This window comes from Oncorhynchus mykiss, chromosome 13 (assembly GCF_013265735.2).
Source record: "Oncorhynchus mykiss isolate Arlee chromosome 13, USDA_OmykA_1.1, whole genome shotgun sequence".
Taxonomy (NCBI): Eukaryota; Metazoa; Chordata; class Actinopteri; order Salmoniformes; family Salmonidae; genus Oncorhynchus; species Oncorhynchus mykiss.
In genome coordinates this window covers 6547984-6570987 of record NC_048577.1, presented here as the reverse complement: position 1 = coordinate 6570987, position 23004 = coordinate 6547984, and the positions used below count along the sequence as shown (strand labels likewise).

Sequence of the window (23004 nt, the reverse complement as noted above, 5' to 3'; positions counted from 1 at the left end):
TGTGATGTACTGCTACCAGATATCTAGATGGAGCTGTGATGTACTGCTACCAGATATCTAGATGGAGCTGTGATGTACTGCTACCAGATATCTAGATAGAGCTGTGATGTACTGCTACCAGATATCTAGATGGAGCTGTGATGTACTGCTACCAGATATCTAGATAGAGCTGTGATGTACTGCTACCAGATATCTAGATGGAGCTGTGATGTACTGCTACCAGATATCTAGATGGAGCTGTGATGTACTGCTACCAGATATCTAGATGGAGCTGTGATGTACTGCTACCAGATATCTAGATAGATGGAGCTGTGATGTACTGCTACCAGATATCTAGATGAAGCTGTGATGTACTGCTACCAGATATCTAGATGGAGCTGTGATGTACTGCTACCAGATATCTAGATGGAGCTGTGATGTACTGCTACCAGATATCTAGATGGAGCTGTGATGTACTGCTACTAGATATCTAGATAGATGGAGCTGTGATGTACTGCTACCAGATATCTAGATGGAGCTGTGATGTACTGCTACTAGATATCTAGATAGATGGAGCTGTGATGTACTGCTACCAGATATCTAGATGGAGCTGTGATGTACTGCTACTAGATATCTAGATGAAGCTGTGATGTACTGCTACTAGATATCTAGATAGATGGAGCTGTGATGTACTGCTACCAGATATCTAGATGGAGCTGTGATGTACTGCTACTAGATATCTAGATAGATGGAGCTGTGATGTACTGCTACCAGATATCTAGATGGAGCTGTGATGTACTGCTACTAGATATCTAGATAGATGGAGCTGTGATGTACTGCTACCAGATATCTAGATGGAGCTGTGATGTACTGCTACTAGATATCTAGATGAAGCTGTGATGTACTGCTACTAGATATCTAGATAGATGGAGCTGTGATGTACTGCTACCAGATATCTAGATGGAGCTGTGATGTACTGCTACCAGATATCTAGATGGAGCTGTGATGTACTGCTACTAGATATCTAGATAGATGGAGCTGTGATGTACTGCTACCAGATATCTAGATGGAGCTGTGATGTACTGCTACTAGATATCTAGATAGATGGAGCTGTGATGTACTGCTACCAGATATCTAGATGGAGCTGTGATGTACTGCTACTAGATATCTAGATGAAGCTGTGATGTACTGCTACCAGATATCTAGATGGAGCTGTGATGTACTGCTACCAGATATCTAGATGGAGCTGTGATGTACTGCTACCAGATATCTAGATGGAGCTGTGATGTACTGCTACTAGATATCTAGATGAAGCTGTGATGTACTGCTACCAGATATCTAGATGAAGCTGTGATGTACTGCTACCAGATATCTAGATAGATGGAGCTGTGATGTACTGCTACCAGATATCTAGATGGAGCTGTGATGTACTGCTACCAGATATCTAGATGGAGCTGTGATGTACTGCTACCAGATATCTAGATGGAGCTGTGATGTACTGCTACTAGATATCTAGATGGAGCTGTGATGTACTGCTACCAGATATCTAGATGGAGCTGTGATGTACTGCTACCAGATATCTAGATGGAGCTGTGATGTACTGCTACCAGATATCTAGATGGAGCTGTGATGTACTGCTACCAGATATCTAGATGGAGCTGTGATGTACTGCTACCAGATATCTAGATGGAGCTGTGATGTACTGCTACCAGATATCTAGATGGAGCTGTGATGTACTGCTACCAGATATCTAGATGGAGCTGTGATGTACTGCTACCAGATATCTAGATGGAGCTGTGATGTACTGCTACCAGATATCTAGATGGAGCTGTGATGTACTGCTACCAGATATCTAGATGGAGCTGTGATGTACTGCTACCAGATATCTAGATGGAGCTGTGATGTACTGCTACCAGATATCTAGATGGAGCTGTGATGTACTGCTACCAGATATCTAGATGGAGCTATGATGTACTGCTACCAGATATCTAGATGGAGCTGTGATGTACTGCTACCAGATATCTAGATGGAGCTGTGATGTACTGCTACCAGATATCTAGATGGAGCTATGATGTACTGCTACCAGATATCTAGATGGAGCTGTGATGTACTGCTACCAGATATCTAGATGGAGCTGTGATGTACTGCTACCAGATATCTAGATGGAGCTGTGATGTACTGCTACCAGATATCTAGATGGAGCTGTGATGTACTGCTACCAGATATCTAGATGGAGCTGTGATGTACTGCTACCAGATATCTAGATACATGGAGCTGTGATGTACTGCTACCAGATATCTAGATGGAGCTGTGATGTACTGCTACCAGATATCTAGATGGAGCTGTGATGTACGACTGTAGGGAAGGTGTTCGTTCTTTGAAGGCTGAACCTCCTCAATATTTGACTGTATTGAAGGTGTTCGTTCTTTGAAGGCTGTACACACAGAGATGGTGTGCTTTACCAGAAATCTCTAATTTGGTATCATCTGTTAACAGGACATTCTCCCAGAAGGATTTTGAGATATTCATGTGTGTTTTGGGCCAATTCTGATGTCTCTCTCCCAACAGTGGGATCCTGCTGGCTCTCCTACCATAAAACCCCCCTTTCATTGAGTTGGAGACAGATGGACAGAGTTGAAACTGTCGTACCGATGTGTGTCCGAAGGTCAGCTTGAATCTGTGTTGCAGTTGATCGAGGCGCTTTCTCCACCTTTCAACCAATCCGTCGCTGCGATCTTCTATCAGGTGTTCTCTTACAGCCACGTCCTGGGAGGTCGACTTACAGTGGAATGGGCCTTACACTTCTAGTTAGCATTACGTACGGTGGAAACAGGAACATCAAGGTCTCTGGAGATGGACGTGTAGCCTTGTTTGGACGTGTAGCCTTGTTTGGACGTGTAGCCTTGTTTGGACGTGTAGCCTTGTTTGGACGTGTAGCCTTGTTGGGCTACAATCTTGTGTCTGACCTCAGGAAACCAGAGAATTTTCTTTTCTTTTCTCCATGGTCATTGTGGTACACACAGTGACACAAAACAGATTGTCAGAACCTATAAGCACCTAGTAGTCCTACAGCTGTTTATTCTGCTGTGAGTGTTAGACAATCAGATCAGGGTAGAGGTAGAGGTCCTGTATGGTTCAGTTAGACAGTCAGATCAGGGTAGAGGTCCTGTATGGTTCAGTTAGACAGTAAGGTCCGGGTAGAGGTCCTGTATGGTTCAGTTGGACAGTCAGATCAGGGATATGGTAGAGGTCCTGTATGGTTCAGTTGGACAGTCAGATCAGGGTAGAGGTAGAGGTCCTGTATGGTTCAGTTAGACAGTCAGATCAGGGTTGAGGTCCTGTGGGGTTCAGTTAGACAGTTAGATCAGGGTAGAGGTCCTGTATGGTTCAGTTGGTAGAGCATGGTTCTCACGTTTGATTTCCTCGGTGGCCTCCCATTTGAAGTGACCGTCTGCACAGTGCAGACACTACTCTGAGTGGCTGTGGATTAAGATGTCTGCTCCGTAAAGGCCGGGTGATTATGTCAGGAGAAGGTTCGTTAGTGGTCGTGGTTTAGATATCTGGTGCTTTAGAGAGGGACAGCTGTACTTCCATTCTGTTTAGGGGTCAGACAAGGAGACTGGTGGGAGGGACCTCGAGGCCAGACGACAATCTCTTAGTACACGGCTCACACACCACAAACACTCCCTCTGCATTCCTCTGTTTCTGACTCCAACTCAGCTATTTAACACCTCTCTCTCCCCCAATCCTTCATGTTTTCATTACCTTTCAGTCTCTTCCATTCCTCTCCTGTATACATCTAATCTTCCCTCTCTCGTTTCCACTCTTCCGCTTTCAATCTCTTTCTGTTTCCCTCTCTCTCCCTCTGTCTCGCGGTCGTAGAGCGCGGCACCAAGGCGGTATGTGTGTCGCTGTGTGTTTGGATTGAGATTAGGTTACACTGCTAGATTGTGTAATTGTGAGGTGTGTCTCTCTGCTCCAGAAAGCTGCTCTGCTGTTTCTTTTGTTAGGAGGAGAGTAGAGCCGAGGGAGGGACTAGTTACGTTACTAAATCACTGTCTTCAGTCCACTAACCTGCTAGAATGAAGACATCACTACATAGGTAATAACTCCCCTGGTTCAGTAAAGACTACACAGATCATACACTGAGGTAGAAGGAATGTTGTTGTTATCTAAACCCCAGCAGGCAGCCTGGTTTACAGTCAACACTGCAGAGGGAGGATGTTTCATCAGTGTTAACCTCAGGACCAGAACAACCTGCTGTAGAGGTGTTTGTTACAGGGGAGGATGTTTCATCAGTGTTAACTTCAGGACCAGAACAACCTGCTGTAGAGGTGTTTGTTACAGGGAGGATGTTTCATCAGTGTTAACCTCAGGACCAGAACAACCTGCTGTAGAGGTGTTTGTTACAGGGAGGATGTTTCATCAGTGTTAACCTCAGGACCAGAACAACCTGCTGTAGAGGTGTTTGTTACAGGGAGGATGTTTCATCAGTGTTAACCTCAGGACCAGAACAACCTGCTGTAGAGGTGTTTGTTACAGGGGAGGATGTTTCATCAGTGTTAACTTCAGGACCAGAACAACCTGCTGTAGAGGTGTTTGTTACAGGGAGGATGTTTCATCAGTGTTAACTTCAGGACCAGAACAACCTGCTGTAGAGATGTTTGTTATAGGGAGGATGTTTCATCAGTGTTAACTTCAGGACCAGAACAACCTGCTGTAGAGGTGTTTGTTACAGGGAGGATGTTAACTTCAGGACCAGAACAACCTGCTGTAGAGATGTTTGTTACAGGGGAGGATGTTTCATCAGTGTTAACTTCAGGACCAGAACAACCTGCTGTAGAGGTGTTTGTTACAGGGAGGATGTTTCATCAGTGTTAACTTCAGGACCAGAACAACCTGCTGTTTGTTACAGGGAGGATGTTAACTTCAGGACCAGAACAACCTGCTGTAGAGGTGTTTGTTACAGGGGAGGATGTTTCATCAGTGTTAACTTCAGGACCAGAACAACCTGCTGTAGAGGTGTTTGTTACAGGGAGGATGTTTCATCAGTGTTAACCTCAGGACCAGAACAACCTGCTGTAGAGGTGTTTGTTACAGGGAGGATGTTTCATCAGTGTTAACCTCAGGACCAGAACAACCTGCTGTAGAGATGTTTGTTACAGGGAGGATGTTTCATCAGTGTTAACCTCAGGACCAGAACAACCTGCTGTAGAGGTGTTTGTTACAGGGAGGATGTTTCATCAGTGTTAACTTCAGGACCAGGAACATCTCTAGACCCGAGTTGAAGGCTCTGAAGGAAAGTCTATAGACCCTAGTTGAGGGCTCAGAAGGATAGTCTCTAGACCTTAGTTGAGGGCTCTGAAGGAAAGTCTCTAGACCCGAGTTGAAGGCTCTGAAGGAAAGTCTATAGACCCTAGTTGAAGGCTCTGAAGGAAAGTCTATAGACCCAAGTTGAGGGCTCTGAAGGAAAGTCTATAGACCCTAGTTGAGGGCTCTGAAGGACAAACTCCTAACACTAGTAATAATTAAAATAGAGAGTGTGTGTGTCTTCAACTATGTTAAATATTATACTTCTCTTTCCCCCAACAGACCAAAGAGAAGGGACAACGTCTCAGCCCACACACGATTGGAGGAGATAGACGTCAATCAAACTGGACACCGTCCATTCCCTCCCACCCCTCATGGCGAGACCACCCCCAACCCACCAATAGGGCAAGTCCCATCCACTCGAACCCCCGCCACCACTCATCTGTCCGGACAATCCAATTGGTCCCCCTCACTCCACTTAACTCCTGCCCACTCTACGCTCCACCCCATCCACCCCATCTGATTGGTCAAGATGGACAAGTTGACAGACGATGTCCCCGGGTGCTACTACAACCGTACAGTGCAGTTCTTCTACGAACAAAGTGGCAAGAACATCAGCGCCCACTGGCGTCCTCGGGACTACGTGGTGGTGAGCCTGGGCATGGGTGTGTCTGTCATCGTCATCCTGGCCAACATCCTGGTCATGGTGGCCATCTTCATCAACCGACGATTCCACTTCCCTATCTACTATCTGCTAGGTAGGGTGTATGTGTGTGTCTGTCAATTAGCAGCTGCTCCCACTAATTTACCAAATTTACCAGAATTTTCAGAAGTTTTGGTCATTTTTAAATCTACAAAATTTGGTAAATGATACTTTCAATACATTTAGTCATATTTATGTCATATTCTTTATATCTGTGAAAATTCCCTAAAATCCAGAAGTTAACTGGTACATTTTTAGAAAGTTACCAGTAATATTACCCCCCTTAGCAACCCTACTAATGTCCTTGCCGACTATCCCCTAGGCAACCTGGCGGCAGCAGACCTGTTCTCAGGTATTGCCTACCTGCACCTGATGTTCCACACTGGGCCCTGGACCATCAAGCTGTCCAAGAACCAGTGGTTTGTACGCCAGGTAGGAGAGTCCAACACACACCCTAACCCTAACTAACCCTGGACCATCAAGCTGTCCAAGAACCAGTGGTTTGTACGCCAGGTAGGAGAGTCCAACACACACCCTAACCCTAACTAACCCTGGACCATCAAGCTGTCCAAGAACCAGTGGTTTGTACGCCAGGTAGGAGAGTCCAACACACACCCTAACCCTAACTAACCCTGGACCATCAATCTGTCCAAGAACCCGTGGTTTGTACGCCAGGTAGGAGAGTCCAACACACACCCTAACCCTAACTAACCCTGGACCATCAATCTGTCCAAGAACCAGTGGTTTGTACGCCAGGTAGGAGAGTCCAACACACACCCTAACCCTAACTAACCCTGGACCATCAATCTGGCCCAAGAACCCGTGGTTTGTACGCCAGGTAGGAGAGTCCAACACACACCCTAAACCTAACTAACCCTGGACCATCAATCTGTCCAAGAACCAGTGGTTTGTACTCCAGGTAGGAGAGTCCAACACACACCCTAAACCTAACTAACCCTGGACCATCAATCTGGCCCAAGAACCAGTGGTTTGTACGCCAGGTAGGAGAGTCCAACACACACCCTAACTAACCCTGGACCATCAATCTGGTCCAAGAACCCGTGGTTTGTACGCCAGGTAGGAGAGTCCAACACACACCCTAACTAACCCTGGACCATCAATCTGGTCCAAGAACCCGTGGTTTGTACGCCAGGTAGGAGAGTCCAACACACACCCTAACTAACCCTGGACCATCAATCTGTCCAAGAACCCGTGGTTTGTACGCCAGGTCGGAGAGTCCAACACACACCCTAACTAACCCTGGACCATCAATCTGGCCCAAGAACCAGTGGCTTGTACGCCAGGTAGGAGAGTCCAACACACACCCTAACCCTAACTAACGCTGGACCATCAATCTGTCCAAGAACCCGTGGTTTGTACTCCAGGTAGGAGAGTCCAACACACACCCTAAACCTAACTAACCCTGGACCATCAATCTGGCCCAAGAACCAGTGGTTTGTACTCCAGGTAGGAGAGTCCAACACACACCCTAAACCTAACTAACCCTGGACCATCAATCTGTCCAAGAACCCGTGGTTTGTACGCCAGGTAGGAAAGTCCAACACACACCCTAACTAACCCTGGACCATCAATCTGGCCCAAGAACCAATGGCCAGTAAGCCAGGTGCACAAGACAAGTTCTTCCCATAGGATTAGTTGATGCAGAAATGGACTGGCCAAAGGGCAGTTTCTTTTCCACATAATTAGCATTACTTAGCTAGTGATGAGGTCCTTGAGGAAAAAATGGGCCGGCATGTCAGAAAAGCCTGGGCTGATTACTGATCCATGGTCCGTCCCTGAGTTGATGCTTGCTAGGGCCCATTAATCCACATTTTTTCTTTCAAACTGGGAAAACTTTTCCTGTCAAAGTACTGTAGGTTTGTGTGATTTATGCTTACTAAGCTATTATAAGCAAAAGGCCCACATAGTTGAAAAAAGGACCCGCTGTGGTCCAGCAGTTAATGCCGAGGAACCCGGCACACATGTACAGTCGTGGCCAAATGTTTTGAGAATGACTCAAATATTAATTTTCACAACGTCTGCTGTCTCAGTTTGTATGATGGCAATTTGCATAAACTCCTGAATGTTATGAAGAGTGATCAGATGAATTGTCATTAATTGCAAAGTCCATCTTAGCCATGCAAATGAACTGAATCCCCCAAAAAACATTTCCACTGCATTTCAGCCCTGCCACAAAATGACCAGCTGACATCATGTCAGTGATTCTCTCGTTAACACAGGTGTTGACAAGGCTGGAGATCCCTCTGTCATGCTGATTGAGTTCGAATAACAGACTGGAAGCTTCAAAAGGAGGGTGGGGCTTGGAATCATTGTTCTTCCTCTGTCAACCATGGTTACCTGAAAGGAAACACGTGTCATCATTGCTTTGCACAAAAAGGGCTTCACAGGCAAGGATATTGCTGCCAGTAAGATTGCACCTAAACCAACCATTTATCGGATCATCAAGAACTTCAAGGAGAGCGGTTCAATTGTTGTGAAGAAGGCTTCAGGGCGCCCAAGAAAGTCCAGCAAGCGCCAGGACCGTCTCCTAAAGTTGATTCAGCTGCGGGATCGGGGAACCACCAGTACAGAGTTTGCTCAGGAATGGCAGCAGGCAGGTGTGAGTGCATCTGCACACACAGTGAGGTGAAGACTTTTGGAGGATGGTCTGGTGTCAAGAAGGGCAGCAAAGAAGCCACTTCTCTCCAGGAAAAACATCAGGGACAGACTGATATTCTGCAGAAGGTACAGGGATTGGACTGCTGAGGACTGGGGTAAAGTCATTTTCTCTGATGAATCCCCTTTCTGATTGTTTGGGGCATCATGAAAAAGCTTGTCCGGAGAAGACAAGGTGAGCGCTAGCATCAGTCCTGTGTCATGCCAACAGTAAAGCACCCTGAGATCATTCATGTGTGGGGTTGCTTCTCAGCCACGGGAGCGGGCTCACTCACAAATTTGCCTAAGAACACAGCCATGAATAAAGAATGGTACCAACACATCCTCCGGGAGCAACTTCTCCCAACCATCCAGGAACAGTTTGGTGACAAACAATGCCTTTCCCAGCATAGTGGCGCACCTTGCTATAAGGCAAAAGTGATAACTAAGCGGCTCGGGGAACAAAACATCGATATTTTGGGTCCATGGCCAGGACACTCCCTAGACCTTAATCCCATTGAGAACTTGTGGTCAATCTTCAAGAGGCGGGTGGACAAACACAAACCCACAAATTCTGACAAACTCCAAGAAAACATCCTGCCATCAGTCTGGATGTGACCCAGAAGTTAATTGACAGCATGCCAGGGCGGATTGCAGAGGTCTTGAAAAAGAAGGGTCAACACTGCAAATATTGACTCTTTGCATCAACTTCATGTAAGTGTCAATAAAAGCCTTTGACACTCAACTTTTGGCCACGACTGTACAGCCAAGTTTACCAGTCAGCGTGGGTTGTAAATCCACCCTCTGGTCTTCTGACTCTCCATCTCTCCTACCTTTCCTGTCTCCTTTCAACTGTCCTATCTCAATCAATATGTTAAAAACCCTTCAAATTTAGATGAATTATTCCTCCCTCCAGACCCTGATCGACTCCAGTCTGACAGCATCGGTGTTGAACCTCCTGGCCATCGCCTTGGAGCGTCACCAGACCATCTTCACCATGCAGGTGTGTGTGTGTGTGTGTTATTACAGTAGAGTGGTCGGGAGAAAGCGGTAGACACATTTCCATCTGTTATGGACTAATAAAGTATATATAATCTCAGCTCCACAGTAAGATGACCAACCGCCGCGTGGTGCTGCTCATCGCCCTTATCTGGGGCCTAGCCATCTTCATGGGCCTGGTTCCCACCATGGGCTGGCACTGTCTGTGTGACCTGGAAAACTGCTCCACCATGGCCCCCATGTACAAACGCTCCTACCTGGTGTTCTGGGCTGTGCTCAACCTGTTCACCTTCTCTCTCATGGTGGCTGCCTACACCAGGATCTTTGTGTACGTCAGACACAAGAGCCAGAGGATGTCTCAGCACACCAGCCAGATACGACACAAGGAGACTGTGTTCAACCTGATGAAGACGGTTTCTATGATCCTGGGTGAGGAGGGCCTGGACAACTATATATTATACACACACACACACATACACACACATACATACACCTTAGCCAAATATATTTAAACTCAGTTTTTCACAATTCCTGACATTTAGTCCCAGTAAAAATTCCCTGTCTTAGGTCCCTAAAATGTCAGAATAATAGTAGAGAATGATTTATTTCAGCTTTTATTTCTTTCATCACATTCCCAGTGGCTCAGAAGTTTACATACACTCAATTAGTATTTGGTAGCATTGCCTTTAAATTGTTTAACTTGGGTCAAACGTTTATTTTTATTTCACCTTTATTTAACCAGGTTGAGAACAACTTAGGTTAGTGTACTTAGGTAGGTTAGTGTATGCCAGATAGGCCAGTTGAGAATGAGTTCTCATTTACAACTGCGACCTGGCCAAGATAAAGCAAAGCAGTGCGACACAAACAACAAACAACAACACAGAGTTACACATGGAATAAACAAACATACAGTCAATAACACTATAGAAAAGTATATATACAGTGAGTGCAAATGAGGTAAGATAAGTGAGGCAAGGCAATAAATAATCCATAGTGCCAAAATAATTCAGGTTTAGCAATTAAACACTGGAGTGACAGATGTGCAGAAGATATACTGGTGTGCATAGGAGCAAAAAAAATGAATAACAGTATGGGGATGAGGTAGTTGGATGGGCTATTTACAGATGGGCTATATGCAGTGATCTGTGAGCTGCTCTGACAACTGGTGCTTAAAGTTAGAGAGGGAGATCTGAGTCTCCAGCTTCAGTGATTTTTGCAATTCGTTCCAGTATTTGGCAGCAGAGAACTGGAAGGAAATGCGGCCAAACGAGGAATTGGCTTTGGTTTTTTGTTTCATCAGATCAGAGGACATTTCTCCAAAAAGTACGATCTTTGTCCCCATGTGCAGTTGCAAGCTGTAGTTTGGCTTTTTTATGGCGCTTTTAGAGCAGTGGTTTCTTGCTTGCTTAGCGGCCTTTCAGGTTATGTCGATATTTTGTACCTGTTTCCTCCAGCATCTTCACAAGGTCTTTTGCTGTTGTTCTGGGATTGATTTACACTTTTCACACCAAAGTACGTTCATCTCTAGGAGACACCAGAGTTAGTGAGTGAGTTCATCTCTAGGAGACACCAGAGTTAGTGAGTTAGTTCATCTCTAGGAGACAGAACGCGTCTCCTTCCTGAGCGGTATGACGGCTGCGTGGTCCCATGGTGTTTATACTTGAGTATTATTGTTTGTAAAGATGAACGTGGTACCTTCAGGCGTTTGGAAATTGCTCCCAAGGATGAACCAGACTTGTGGAGGTCTTTTTTTCTGAGGTCTTGGCTGATTTCTTTTGATTTCCCCATGATGTCAAGCAAATAGGCACTGAGTTTGAAGGTAGGCCTTGAAATACATCCACAGGTACACCTCCAATTGACTCAAATTATGTCAATTAGCCTATCAGAAGCTTCTAAAGCCATGACATCATTTTCTGGAATTTTTCAAGCTGTTTAAAAGCACAGTCAATTTGGTGTATGTAAACTTCTGACCCGCTGGAATTGTGATACAGTGAATTATAAGTGAAATAATCTGTCAGTAAACAATCGTTGGAAAAATTACTTGTGTCATGTGTCAAAGTAGATGTCCTAACCGACTTGCCCAAACTATAGTTTGTTAACAAGAAATTTGTGGAGTGGTTGAATAAACTAGTTTTAATGACTCCAACCTAAGTGTATGTAAACTTCTGACTTCAACTGTATATACCTATACACACACACTCTCTCTCTCCGGCATTCAGGCACCTCTCTGGCTTGTCCTAACTCGTTTAACCAGACACTCTACTTCCACCCCCACATCCCTCACTCTCTCCCTCCCTTCCTCCTTCCTTCCTTCCTTCTCCTCTTTCCTGCTTCTCTCCCAAGCTTCTGCTCCAGCATTTTTAACTTCTGATTAAATTCCTCTAGAAGGAATTTGACGTCTGTTTCTCACATATAGGCTCATACAATCCTTGAATTTCTGGTTGTCTCTCTTTCTGGCATAGCAAGTGTGAGTGAGAGAGGCTGTGTGTGTACTCTTTCTGGCATAGTAAGTGTGAGTGAGAGAGGCTGTGTGTGTACTCTTTCTGGCATGGTGAGTGAGAGAGGCTGTGTGTGTGTACTCTTTCTGGCATAGCAAGTGTGAGTGAGAGAGGCTGTGTGTGTACTCTTTCTGGCATAGCAAGTGTGAGTGAGAGAGGCTGTGTGTGTACTCTTTCTGGCATGGTGAGTGAGAGAGGCTGTGTGTGTACTCTTTCTGGCATGGTGAGTGAGAGAGGCTGTGTGTGTACTCTTTCTGGCATAGCAAGTGTGAGTGAGAGAGGCTGTGTGTGTACTCTTTCTGGCATGGTGAGTGAGAGGCTGTGTGTGTACTCTTTCTGGCATGGTGAGTGAGAGAGGCTGTGTGTGTACTCTTTCTGGCATGGTGAGTGAGAGAGGCTGTGTGTGTACTCTTTCTGGCATGGTGAGTGAGAGAGGCTGTGTGTGTGTACTCTTTCTGGCATAGCAAGTGTGAGTGAGAGAGGCTGTGTGTGTGTACTCTTTCTGGCATAGCAAGTGTGAGTGAGAGAGGCTGTGTGTGTACTCTTTCTGGCATGGTGAGTGAGAGAGGCTGTGTGTGTACTCTTTCTGGCATGGTGAGTGAGAGAGGCTGTGTGTGTACTCTTTCTGGCATGGTGAGTGAGAGAGGCTGTGTGTGTGTACTCTTTCTGGCATAGCAAGTGTGAGTGAGAGAGGCTGTGTGTGTACTCTTTCTGGCATGGTGAGTGAGAGAGGCTGTGTGTGTACTCTTTCTGGCATGGTGAGTGAGAGAGGCTGTGTGTGTACTTTTTCTGGCATGGTAAGTGTGAGTGAGAGAGGCTGTGTGTGTACTCTTTCTGGCATGGTGAGTGTGAGTGAGAGAGGCTGTGTGTGTACTCTCTGCCATGGTAAGTGTGAGTGAGAGAGGCTGTGTGTGTACTCTTTCTGGCATGGTAAGTGTGAGTGAGAGAGGCTGTGTGTGTTTGGGGTTTTACTGGATACTAGAAGTCCTCCCAGGATGGTAAAACAAAGAACATTCAGACAATTGGGGACATTTCGCCGGTCCTCACAAGGAAAGAGGCTCATTAGGGGTTAGGTTTAGGGTTAGATGTTAGGGGTTAGGTTTAGGGTTAGATGTTAGGGGTTAGGTTTAGGGTTAGATGTTAGGGGTTAGGTTTGGGGTTAGATGTTAGGGGTTAGGTTTAGGGTTAGATGTTAGGGGTTAGATGTTTAGGGTTAGATGTTAGGGGTTAGGGTTAGATGTTAGGGGTAGGTTTAGGGTTAGATGTTAGGGGTTAGGGTTAGATGTTAGGGGTAGGTTTAGGGTTAGATGTTAGGGGTAGGTTTAGGGTTAGATGTTAGGGGGTAGGTTTAGGGTTAGATGTTAGGGGGTAGGTTTAGGGTTAGATGTTAGGGGGTAGGTTTAGGGTTAGATGTTAGGGGTTAGGTTTAGGGTTAGATGTTAGGGGTTAGGTTTATGGTTAGATGTTAGGGGTTAGGGTTAGATGTTAGGGGTAGGTTTAGGGTTAGATGTTAGGGGTTAGGTTTAGGGTTAGATGTTAGGGGTTAGGGTTAGATGTTAGGGGTTAGGGTTAGATGTTAGGGGTTAGGGTTAGATGTTAGGGGTAGGTTTAGGGTTAGATGTTAACGGGTAGGTTTAGGGTTAGATGTTAGGGGGTAGGTTTAGGGTTAGATGTTAGGGGTTAGGGTTAGGGGTTAGGTTTAGGGTTAGATGTTAGGGGTTAGGGTTAGATGTTAGATGTTAGGGGTTAGGTTTAGGGTTAGATGTTAGGGGTTAGGTTTAGGGTTAGATGTTAGGTTTAGGGTTAGATGTTAGGGGTTAGATGTTTAGGGTTAGGGGTTAGGTTTAGGGTTAGATGTTAGGTTTAGATGTTAGGGGTTAGGTTTAGGGTTAGATGTTAAGGGGTTAGATGTTAGGGGTTAGGTTTAGGGTTAGATGTTAGGGGTTAGGTTTAGGGTTAGATGTTAGGGGTTAGGTTTAGGGTTAGATGTTAGGTTTAGGGTTAGATGTTAGGGGTTAGGTTTAGGGTTAGATGTTAGGGGTTAGGTTTAGGGTTAGATGTTAGGGGTTAGGTTTAGGGTTAGATGTTAGGGGTTAGGTTTAGGGTTAGATGTTAGGGGTTAGGTTTAGGGTTAGATGTTAGGGGTTAGGTTTAGGGTTAGATGTTAGGGGTTAGGTTTAGGGTTAGATGTTAGGGGTTAGGGTTAGATGTTAGGGGTAGGTTTAGGGTTAGATGTTAGGGGTAGGTTTAGGGTTAGATGTTAGGGGGTAGGTTTAGGGTTAGATGTTAGGGGGTAGGTTTAGGGTTAGATGTTAGGGGTTAGGGTTAGGTTTAGGGTTAGATGTTAGGGGTTAGGGTTAGATGTTAGGGGTAGGTTTAGGGTTAGATGTTAGGGGTTAGGTTTAGGGTTAGATGTTAGGGGTTAGGGTTAGATGTTAGGGGTTAGGTTTAGGGTTAGATGTTAGGTTTAGGGTTAGATGTTAGGGGTTAGATGTTAGGGGTTAGGGTTAGATGTTAGGGGTTAGGTTTAGGGTTAGATGTTAGGGGTTAGGTTTAGGGTTAGATGTTAGGTTTAGGGTTAGATGTTAGGGGTTAGATGTTAGGGGTTAGGGTTAGATGTTAGGGGTTAGGTTTAGGGTTAGATGTTAGGGGTTAGGTTTAGGGTTAGATGTTAAGGGGTTAGATGTTAGGGGTTAGGTTTAGGGTTAGATGTTAGGGGTTAGGTTTAGGGTTAGATGTTAGGTTTAGGGTTAGATGTTAGGGGTTAGGTTTAGGGTTAGATGTTAGGGGTTAGGTTTAGGGTTAGATGTTAGGGGTTAGGTTTAGGGTTAGGGGTTAGGTTTAGGGTTAGATGTTAGAGGTTAGGGTTAGGGTTAGATGTTAGGGTTTAGGTTTAGGGTTAGATGTTAGGGGTTAGGTTTAGGGTTAGGGGTTAGGTTTAGGGTTAGATGTTAGAGGTTAGGGTTAGGGTTAGATGTTAGGGTTTAGGGTTAGATGTTAGGGGTTAGGTTTAGGGTTAGATGTTAGGGGTTAGGTTTAGGGTTAGATGTTAGGGGTTAGGTTTAGGGTTAGATGTTAGGGGTTAGGTTTAGGGTTAGATGTTAGGGGTTAGGTTTAGGGTTAGGGGTTAGGTTTAGGGTTAGATGTTAGGGGTTAGGTTTAGGGTTAGATGTTAGGTTTAGGGTTAGATGTTAGGGGTTAGGTTTAGGGTTAGATGTTAGGGGTTAGGTTTAGGGTTAGATGTTAGGGGTTAGGTTTAGGGTTAGATGTTAGGGGTTAGGTTTAGGGTTAGATGTTAGGGAAAATAGGATTTTGAATGGGAATCAATTGTTTGGTCGCCACAAGGATAGTAAAACAAAAAATGTGAGTGAGGAATGTCTGTGCACGTCCTGACAGGGAACAGCATAGTTAAACCACCACCACGCAAATACACTCCTCCATTTCAACCTCCCCTTCTCTCTGTCACAGTGTGTGTGTCTGTGTGTGTGTCTGTGTGTCTCTGTGTCTGTATGTCTCTGTGTCTGTGTACAGTATGAATTCCTGAAGGGTGAAATTGTATAATTGAATATTATCATAATGAAATCAGATCTGTCCGACCAACCCCAAGCCACACACCGACAGTGGATACTGACTCTGTGTGTGTACAGTATTCACTGACCAGCTCACATTTTACAATTGTCTCTCCCTATCCCCCTCCTCCTCCTCTCCTCCCTCTCCTCCTCTCCTCCCCCTCCTCCTCTTCTCTCCTCTCCCCCCCCCTCTCCTCTCCCCCCCCTCTCCTCTCCTCCCCCTCTCCTCCCCCTCCTCCCCCCCCCCTCCCCCTCCTCCAGGTTGTTTTGTGATCTGCTGGACCCCGGGCCTGGTGTTGTTGATGTTGGATGGTCTGGGCTGTGAATCTTGCCAGGTGCTGCGTTATGAGAAGTACTGCCTGGTCCTGGCTGAGTGTAACTCCCTGGTCAACCCCATCATCTACAGCTTCAGAGACACGGACATGTTACAGACCTTCAAGCGGATCCTCTGCTGCCTGTGTCGCCGCGGCGACGCCGGCCGCAAAGACACGCTGTCCGGCATGCGCTGCAACACCCTGGAGCAAGAGGTACTCTCCGAGAGCAACGGCAACAATCACCACGACAACCACAACGACGACAACAATCATATAAGTCCCCGCGGCGACCACTCGGACACAGACGATTAGACGAGGACAGTAGACACATATAGGTGACAGACGTACGATGACGACGTAACAAGCAGTTACACCGTAACAATGTCAACACTGACAGGGTGCTATAGCAACTTTCATTACCATGCCCAGACAACTAGCTAACAGTCTTGTGACAACAATGTAGCTACACTGTCACAATGACATAAACTACACCGTAACAACAACGTTATGGCCTCCAAACTATACCATAGCAACCACCATGCACTGACACACCTTAACAACATCAACCACTGTAACCACTACAACTTAACAAAACATTTTTTTAAATAACTACACTGGACAAAAGACCACTTAAGTGACTACTACCAAGTAACAAAATACCATGGCAACACCTACGTCAATGTAACACACTACCACGACAACACCTACAATAACAACAACGTAACAAAATAACATGGCAACACCTACGTCAATGTAACACAATACCACGACAACACCTACAACAACGACAACGTAACACAATATCACGACAACACCTACAATAACAACAACGTAACAAAATACCATGACAACACTTACAACAACAGAATTACAGTGGAACATGTACCACAACAATGTCACAAAATAGCCCTACAACAACCAGGCCTCGACGACCACCACCTCCCGATTCAGAGAGGGTTGGGTTAAATGCGGAAGACACATTTCAGTAGGAGGCATTCGGTTGTACAACTGACAAGGTATCTTCCTCTCCCTTTACAAGCAGACAGAGAATATGGCCTATATGAGTGTTTGTAGCATCGTTGTTATAATACTGTATGTGGCGCTGTAACATAGCAGCCCTGTCAGTCTCTGTTCTAATCAATATAGAACCATATGAATAGTCAATCATGCAGATATTATTGTTTGGAAACTAACGGTAGCTGTACTGTCTGGAGAAGTGACTGCGTGTTATTAGAAACCGGAGCCTACGTGCTGTTTGTAAAAAGAGACCTGATCAAACATAACGTTGTGAGTGGATTGAGAGTGATGGGGCTGATTTCTCTACTCTGTTAACATGGTGCTGTTTGTAAAAAGAGACCTGATCAAACATAACGTTGTGAGTGGATTGAGAGTGATGGGGCTGATTTCTCTACTCTGTTAACATGGTGCCGTGCAGCTTCTAACGCAGATGTCTCAATCTGTGTGTCTAGAGAGAGAGAGACGTTCTACAACGCCAAGACTTGAATGAGTCCGGTTGAGTAAGACCAGCCCCCCGCGGTGAATGTTTTGGTCTTCAGCTGGGTCCATACTGGACTCTGATAATGCAACTGTTTTCCATACAGACTTTCTATATAGTGACAATGTCTCTAGAACGTTGTTGGAACGTTGTAGGAAGGCTGTCTGCCACCCCTGGACAGCCTGGTGGGATGTGAACCAGATGTTAGTGGTTCAAACGGGTCTGACTAGTTGTCATGTTTCCTGTGACCTGTAGCTATGGCATGTACACACACACACACACACACACACACACACACACACACACACACACACACACACACACACACACCACCCACACACACACCACACACACACCACACACACACACACAAACAAACACACGGCTGACTCATCACTGTGTCGTTGCTCTCTGTGTGGAGACACAGGAGTGTGTGTGTGTTTACAGTACCCCACACAAACACCAGTTAAACGTCTACACATCCTGTCAGTGATGTCACTAATGGAGAACGAACACAATTACAGGCAGGGGGGGAAACATTTCAGTGTTGCACGCTATTCTGCACTAACTCTGGTGTGACAGTGAAATATGTTCCCCTCGTACTTACCCTACCCCACCCATGACACGGACTGTCATTTTGTTTTACACACACACACACACACACACACACACACACACACACACACACACACAGTAAAGTGTGATATACATTAGCGCCCCCCAGTGGTCAAGTGAAATCAAGTCGTCCTCTTCTACACTTCTGGGGCCACGTCCCAATTGTCTCTTCTTCCTCCCAAAGTGTGCACTCGTTCACTTCCCTTCACTGATTTGAAAGGAAATTACTGGTTTAAGAAATAATGGTGGGAACTCCCTCCAGCCCTACACCAATCCAATGCTGTCAGATGTATGGTGGGAACTCCCTCCAGCCCTCCACCAATCCAATGTTGTCAGATGTATGGTGGGAACTCCCTCCAGCCCTCCACCAATCCAATGCTGTCAGATGTATGGTGGGAACTCCCTCCAGCCCTCCACCAATCCAATGCTATCAGATGTATGGTGGGAACTCCCTCCAGCCCTCCACCAACCCAATGCTGTCAGATGTATGGTGGGAACTCCCTCCAGCCCTCCACCAATCCAATGCTGTCAGATGTATGGTGGGAACTCCCTCCAGCCCTCCACCAATCCAATGTTGTCAGATGTATGGTGGGAACTCCCTCCAGCCCTCCACCAATCCAATGCTGTCAGATGTATGGTGGGAACTCCCTCCAGCCCTCCACCAATCCAATGCTGTCAGATGTATGGTGGGAACTCCCTCCAGCCCTCCACCAATCCAATGCTGTCAGATGTATGGTGGGAACTCCCTCCAGCCCTCCACCAATCCAATGCTGTCAGATGTATGGTGGGAACTCCCTCCAGCCCTCCACCAATCCAATGCTGTCAGATGTATGGTGGGAACTCCCTCCAGCCCTCCACCAATCCAATGTTGTCAGATGTATGGTGGGAACTCCCTCCGGCCCTCCACCAATCCAATGCTGTCAGATGTATGGTGGGAACTCCCTCCACCAATCCAATGCTGTCAGATGTATGGTGGGAACTCCCTCCAGCCCTCCACCAACCCAATGCTGTCAGATGTATGGTGGGAACTCCCTCCAGCCCTCCACCAATCCAATGCTGTCAGATGTATGGTGGGAACTCCCTCCAGCCCTCCACCAATCCAATGTTGTCAGATGTATGGTGGGAACTCCCTCCAGCCCTCCACCAATCCAATGCTGTCAGATGTATGGTGGGAACTCCCTCCAGCCCTCCACCAATCCAATGCTGTCAGATGTATGGTGGGAACTCCCTCCAGCCCTCCACCAATCCAATGCTGTCAGATGTATGGTGGGAACTCCCTCCAGCCCTCCACCAATCCAATGCTGTCAGATGTATGGTGGGAACTCCCTCCAGCCCTCCACCAATCCAATGCTGTCAGATGTATGGTGGGAACTCCCTCCAGCCCTCCACCAATCCAATGTTGTCAGATGTATGGTGGGAACTCCCTCCGGCCCTCCACCAATCCAATGCTGTCAGATGTATGGTGGGAACTCCCTCCACCAATCCAATGCTGTCAGATGTATGGTGGGAACTCCCTCCAGCCCTCCACCAACCCAATGCTGTCAGATGTATGGTGGGAACTCCCTCCACCAATCCAATGCTGTCAGATGTATGGTGGGAACTCCCTCCAGCCCTCCACCAATCCAATGTTGTCAGATGTATGGTGGGAACTCCCTCCAGCCCTCCACCAATCCAATGCTGTCAGATGTGTGGTGGGAACTCCCTCCACCAATCCAATGCTGTCAGATGTATGGTGGGAACTCCCTCCAGCCCTCCACCAACCCAATGTTGTCAGATGTATGGTGGGAACTCCCTCCAGCCCTCCACCAATCCAATGCTGTCAGATGTATGGTGGGAACTCCCTCCGGCCCTCCACCAATCCAATGCTGTCAGATGTATGGTGGGAACTCCCTCCAGCCCTCCACCAACCCAATGCTGTCAGATGTATGGTGGGAACTCCCTCCGGCCCTCCACCAATCCAATGCTGTCAGATGTATGGTGGGAACTCCCTCCAGCCCTCCACCAATCCAATGCTGTCAGATGTATGGTGGGAACTCCCTCCAGCCCTCCACCAACCCAATGCTGTCAGATGTATGGTGGGAACTCCCTCCGGCCCTCCACCAATCCAATGCTGTCAGATGTATGGTGGGAACTCCCTCCAGCCCTCCACCAACCCAATGCTGTCAGATGTATGGTGGGAACTCCCTCCACCAATCCAATGCTGTCAGATGTATGGTGGGAACTCCCTCCAGCCCTCCACCAATCCAATGCTGTCAGATGTATGGTGGGAACTCCCTCCAGCCCTCCACCAATCCAATGCTGTCAGATGTGTGGAATGTCATGAACGAGTGCACCCTTCAGGAGAAAGGAGAGATCATTGGGACGTACCCCAACTCTCACCATTACTGGCTGAAATCATCTCTGAACAGGGAAAATGTTTATACCTGAGAAACTATAAAAGGGAAATGCTGGTTATGAATATTTAAATATATAAATATGCCTGTTAATATGCATTATTTCCATAAGCACGTATGGAAACACATTTTCCCAGATTGTAAAATAAAACAATACTCCATTTAACAGAGAAACTGTTTTTTCTCATTTAAACATCTGTTACTGTTTTTTAGTTTTATTTTTGTACCAAAAAATCTCTGAAAATAAAACCTGAAAAATGAAAATATTCCTAATCTGTGCCTGTCTGCCTGATCGCTTGGTTATGCCTGGCGGCATCGTGGTGCGGCCATCGCTTGATCATGCCTGTCTGCCTGATCGCTTGGTTATGCCTGGCGGCATCGGGGTGCGGCCATCGCTTGGTTATGCCTGGCGGCATCGGGGTGCGGCCATCGCTTGATCATGTCTGTCTCTTATGATGCTGCCAGGAACGAGAATTAGGACACAAACTAGAAGCTAAACATATTAGTCATTTAGCAGACGCTCTTATCCACAGCCACTTACAGGAGCACCAGGGTTAAAGTGCCTTGCTCAAGGGCACGTTGACAGATTCTTCCCCTAGTCGTCTCGGTTACTGTCCCAACACGCTTAACCGCTTGGCTACCTACCACCCACAGAAATGGCTCAATAAATAGGTTGTGGGTTATAGTTGGGTTTCATTTAGGTTATAGCTTGGTTGTATTGTGTCCTTATTGTGTTTCCTATCTGTACGCGCTGTGATCCAGCTTATTGCTGTGCTTGTCATGGAGAGGAGCAGGGAGGATATCTGTACGCGCTGTGATCCAGCTTATTGCTGTGCTTGTCATGGAGAGGAGCAGGGAGGATATCTGTATGTGCTGTGATCCAGCTTATTGCTGTGCTTGTCATGGAGAGGAGCAGGGAGGATATCTGTACGCGCTGTGATCCAGCTTATTGCTGTGCTTGTCATGGAGAGGAGCAGGGAGGATATCTGTACGCGCTGTGATCCATCTTATTGCTGTGCTTGTCATGGAGAGGAGCAGGGAGGATATCTGTACGCGCTGTGATCCAGCTTATTGCTGTGCTTGTCATGGAGAGGAGCAGGGAGGATATCTGTATGTGCTGTGATCCAGCTTATTGCTGTGCTTGTCATGGAGAGGAGCAGGGAGGATATCTGTACGCGCTGTGATCCAGCTTATTGCTGTGCTTGTCATGGAGAGGAGCAGGGAGGATATCTGTACGCGCTGTGATCCAGCTTATTGCTGTGCTTGTCATGGAGAGGAGCAGGGAGGATATCTGTACGCGCTGTGATCCATCTTATTGCTGTGCTTGTCATGGAGAGGAGCAGGGAGGATATCTGTACGCGCTGTGATCCAGCTTATTGCTGTGCTTGTCATGGAGAGGAGCAGGGAGGATATCTGTACGCGCTGTGATCCAGCTTATTGCTGTGCTTGTCATGGAGAGGAGCAGGGAGGATATCTGTATGTGCTGTGATCCAGCTTATTGCTGTGCTTGTCATGGAGAGGAGCAGGGAGGATATCTGTACGCGCTGTGATCCAGCTTATTGCTGTGCTTGTCATGGAGAGGAGCAGGGAGGATATCTGTATGTGCTGTGATCCAGCTTATTGCTGTGCTTGTCATGGAGAGGAGCAGGGAGGATATCTGTATGTGCTGTGATCCAGTTTATTGCTGTGCTTGTCATGGAGAGGAGCAGGGAGGATATCTGTACGCGCTGTGATCCAGCTTATTGCTGTGCTTGTCATGGAGAGGAGCAGGGAGGATATCTGTACGTGCTGTGATCCAGCTTATTGCTGTGCTTGTCATGGAGAGGAGCAGGGAGGATATCTGTACGCGCTGTGATCCAGCTTATTGCTGTGCTTGTCATGGAGAGGAGCAGGGAGGATATCTGTACGCGCTGTGATCCAGCTTATTGCTGTGCTTGTCATGGAGAGGAGCAGGGAGGATATCTGTACGCGCTGTGATCCAGCTTATTGCTGTGCTTGTCATGGAGAGGAGCAGGGAGGATATCTGTACGCGCTGTGATCCAGCTTATTGCTGTGCTTGTCATGGAGAGGAGCAGGGAGGATATCTGTACGCGCTGTGATCCAGCTTATTGCTGTGCTTGTCATGGAGAGGAGCAGGGAGGATATCTGTACGCGCTGTGATCCAGCTTATTGCTGTGCTTGTCATGGAGAGGAGCAGGGAGGATATCTGTACGCGCTGTGATCCAGCTTATTGCTGTGCTTGTCATGGAGAGGAGCAGGGAGGATATCTGTACGTGCTGTGATCCAGCTTATTGCTGTGCTTGTCATGGAGAGGAGCAGGGAGGATATCTGTATGTGCTGTGATCCAGCTTATTGCTGTGCTTGTCATGGAGAGGAGCAGGGAGGATATCTGTATGTGCTGTGATCCAGCTTATTGCTGTGCTTGTCATGGAGAGGAGCAGAGATGAAGCTACTGAACACCTCTGTGAAAGACA

At 46.7% G+C, this 23004-nt stretch overlaps 1 protein-coding gene across 6 annotated transcripts in view; it reads left to right on the top strand.

The window, feature by feature from the left end:
- LOC110485423 (lysophosphatidic acid receptor 2) overlaps positions 1-23004 on the top strand; it is a 39443-nt gene that overhangs the window by 13706 nt on the left and 2733 nt on the right. For 3 of the 6 annotated variants that reach the window (XM_036940019.1, XM_036940018.1, XM_036940017.1), the window contains exons 3-7: positions 5572-6047; positions 6315-6424; positions 9564-9650; positions 9748-10075; positions 15975-18171. In XM_036940019.1, the coding sequence (XP_036795914.1) occupies positions 5822-6047; positions 6315-6424; positions 9564-9650; positions 9748-10075; positions 15975-16339 (1116 nt within the window). In that variant the 5' untranslated portion in view covers positions 5572-5821 and the 3' untranslated portion in view covers positions 16340-18171. Of the gene's footprint in view, positions 1-4060; positions 4082-5571; positions 6048-6314; positions 6425-9563; positions 9651-9747; positions 10076-15974; positions 18172-23004 lie in introns of those variants that run through there. The other 3 variants (XM_036940022.1, XM_036940021.1, XM_036940016.1) reach the window with 3 other exon arrangements.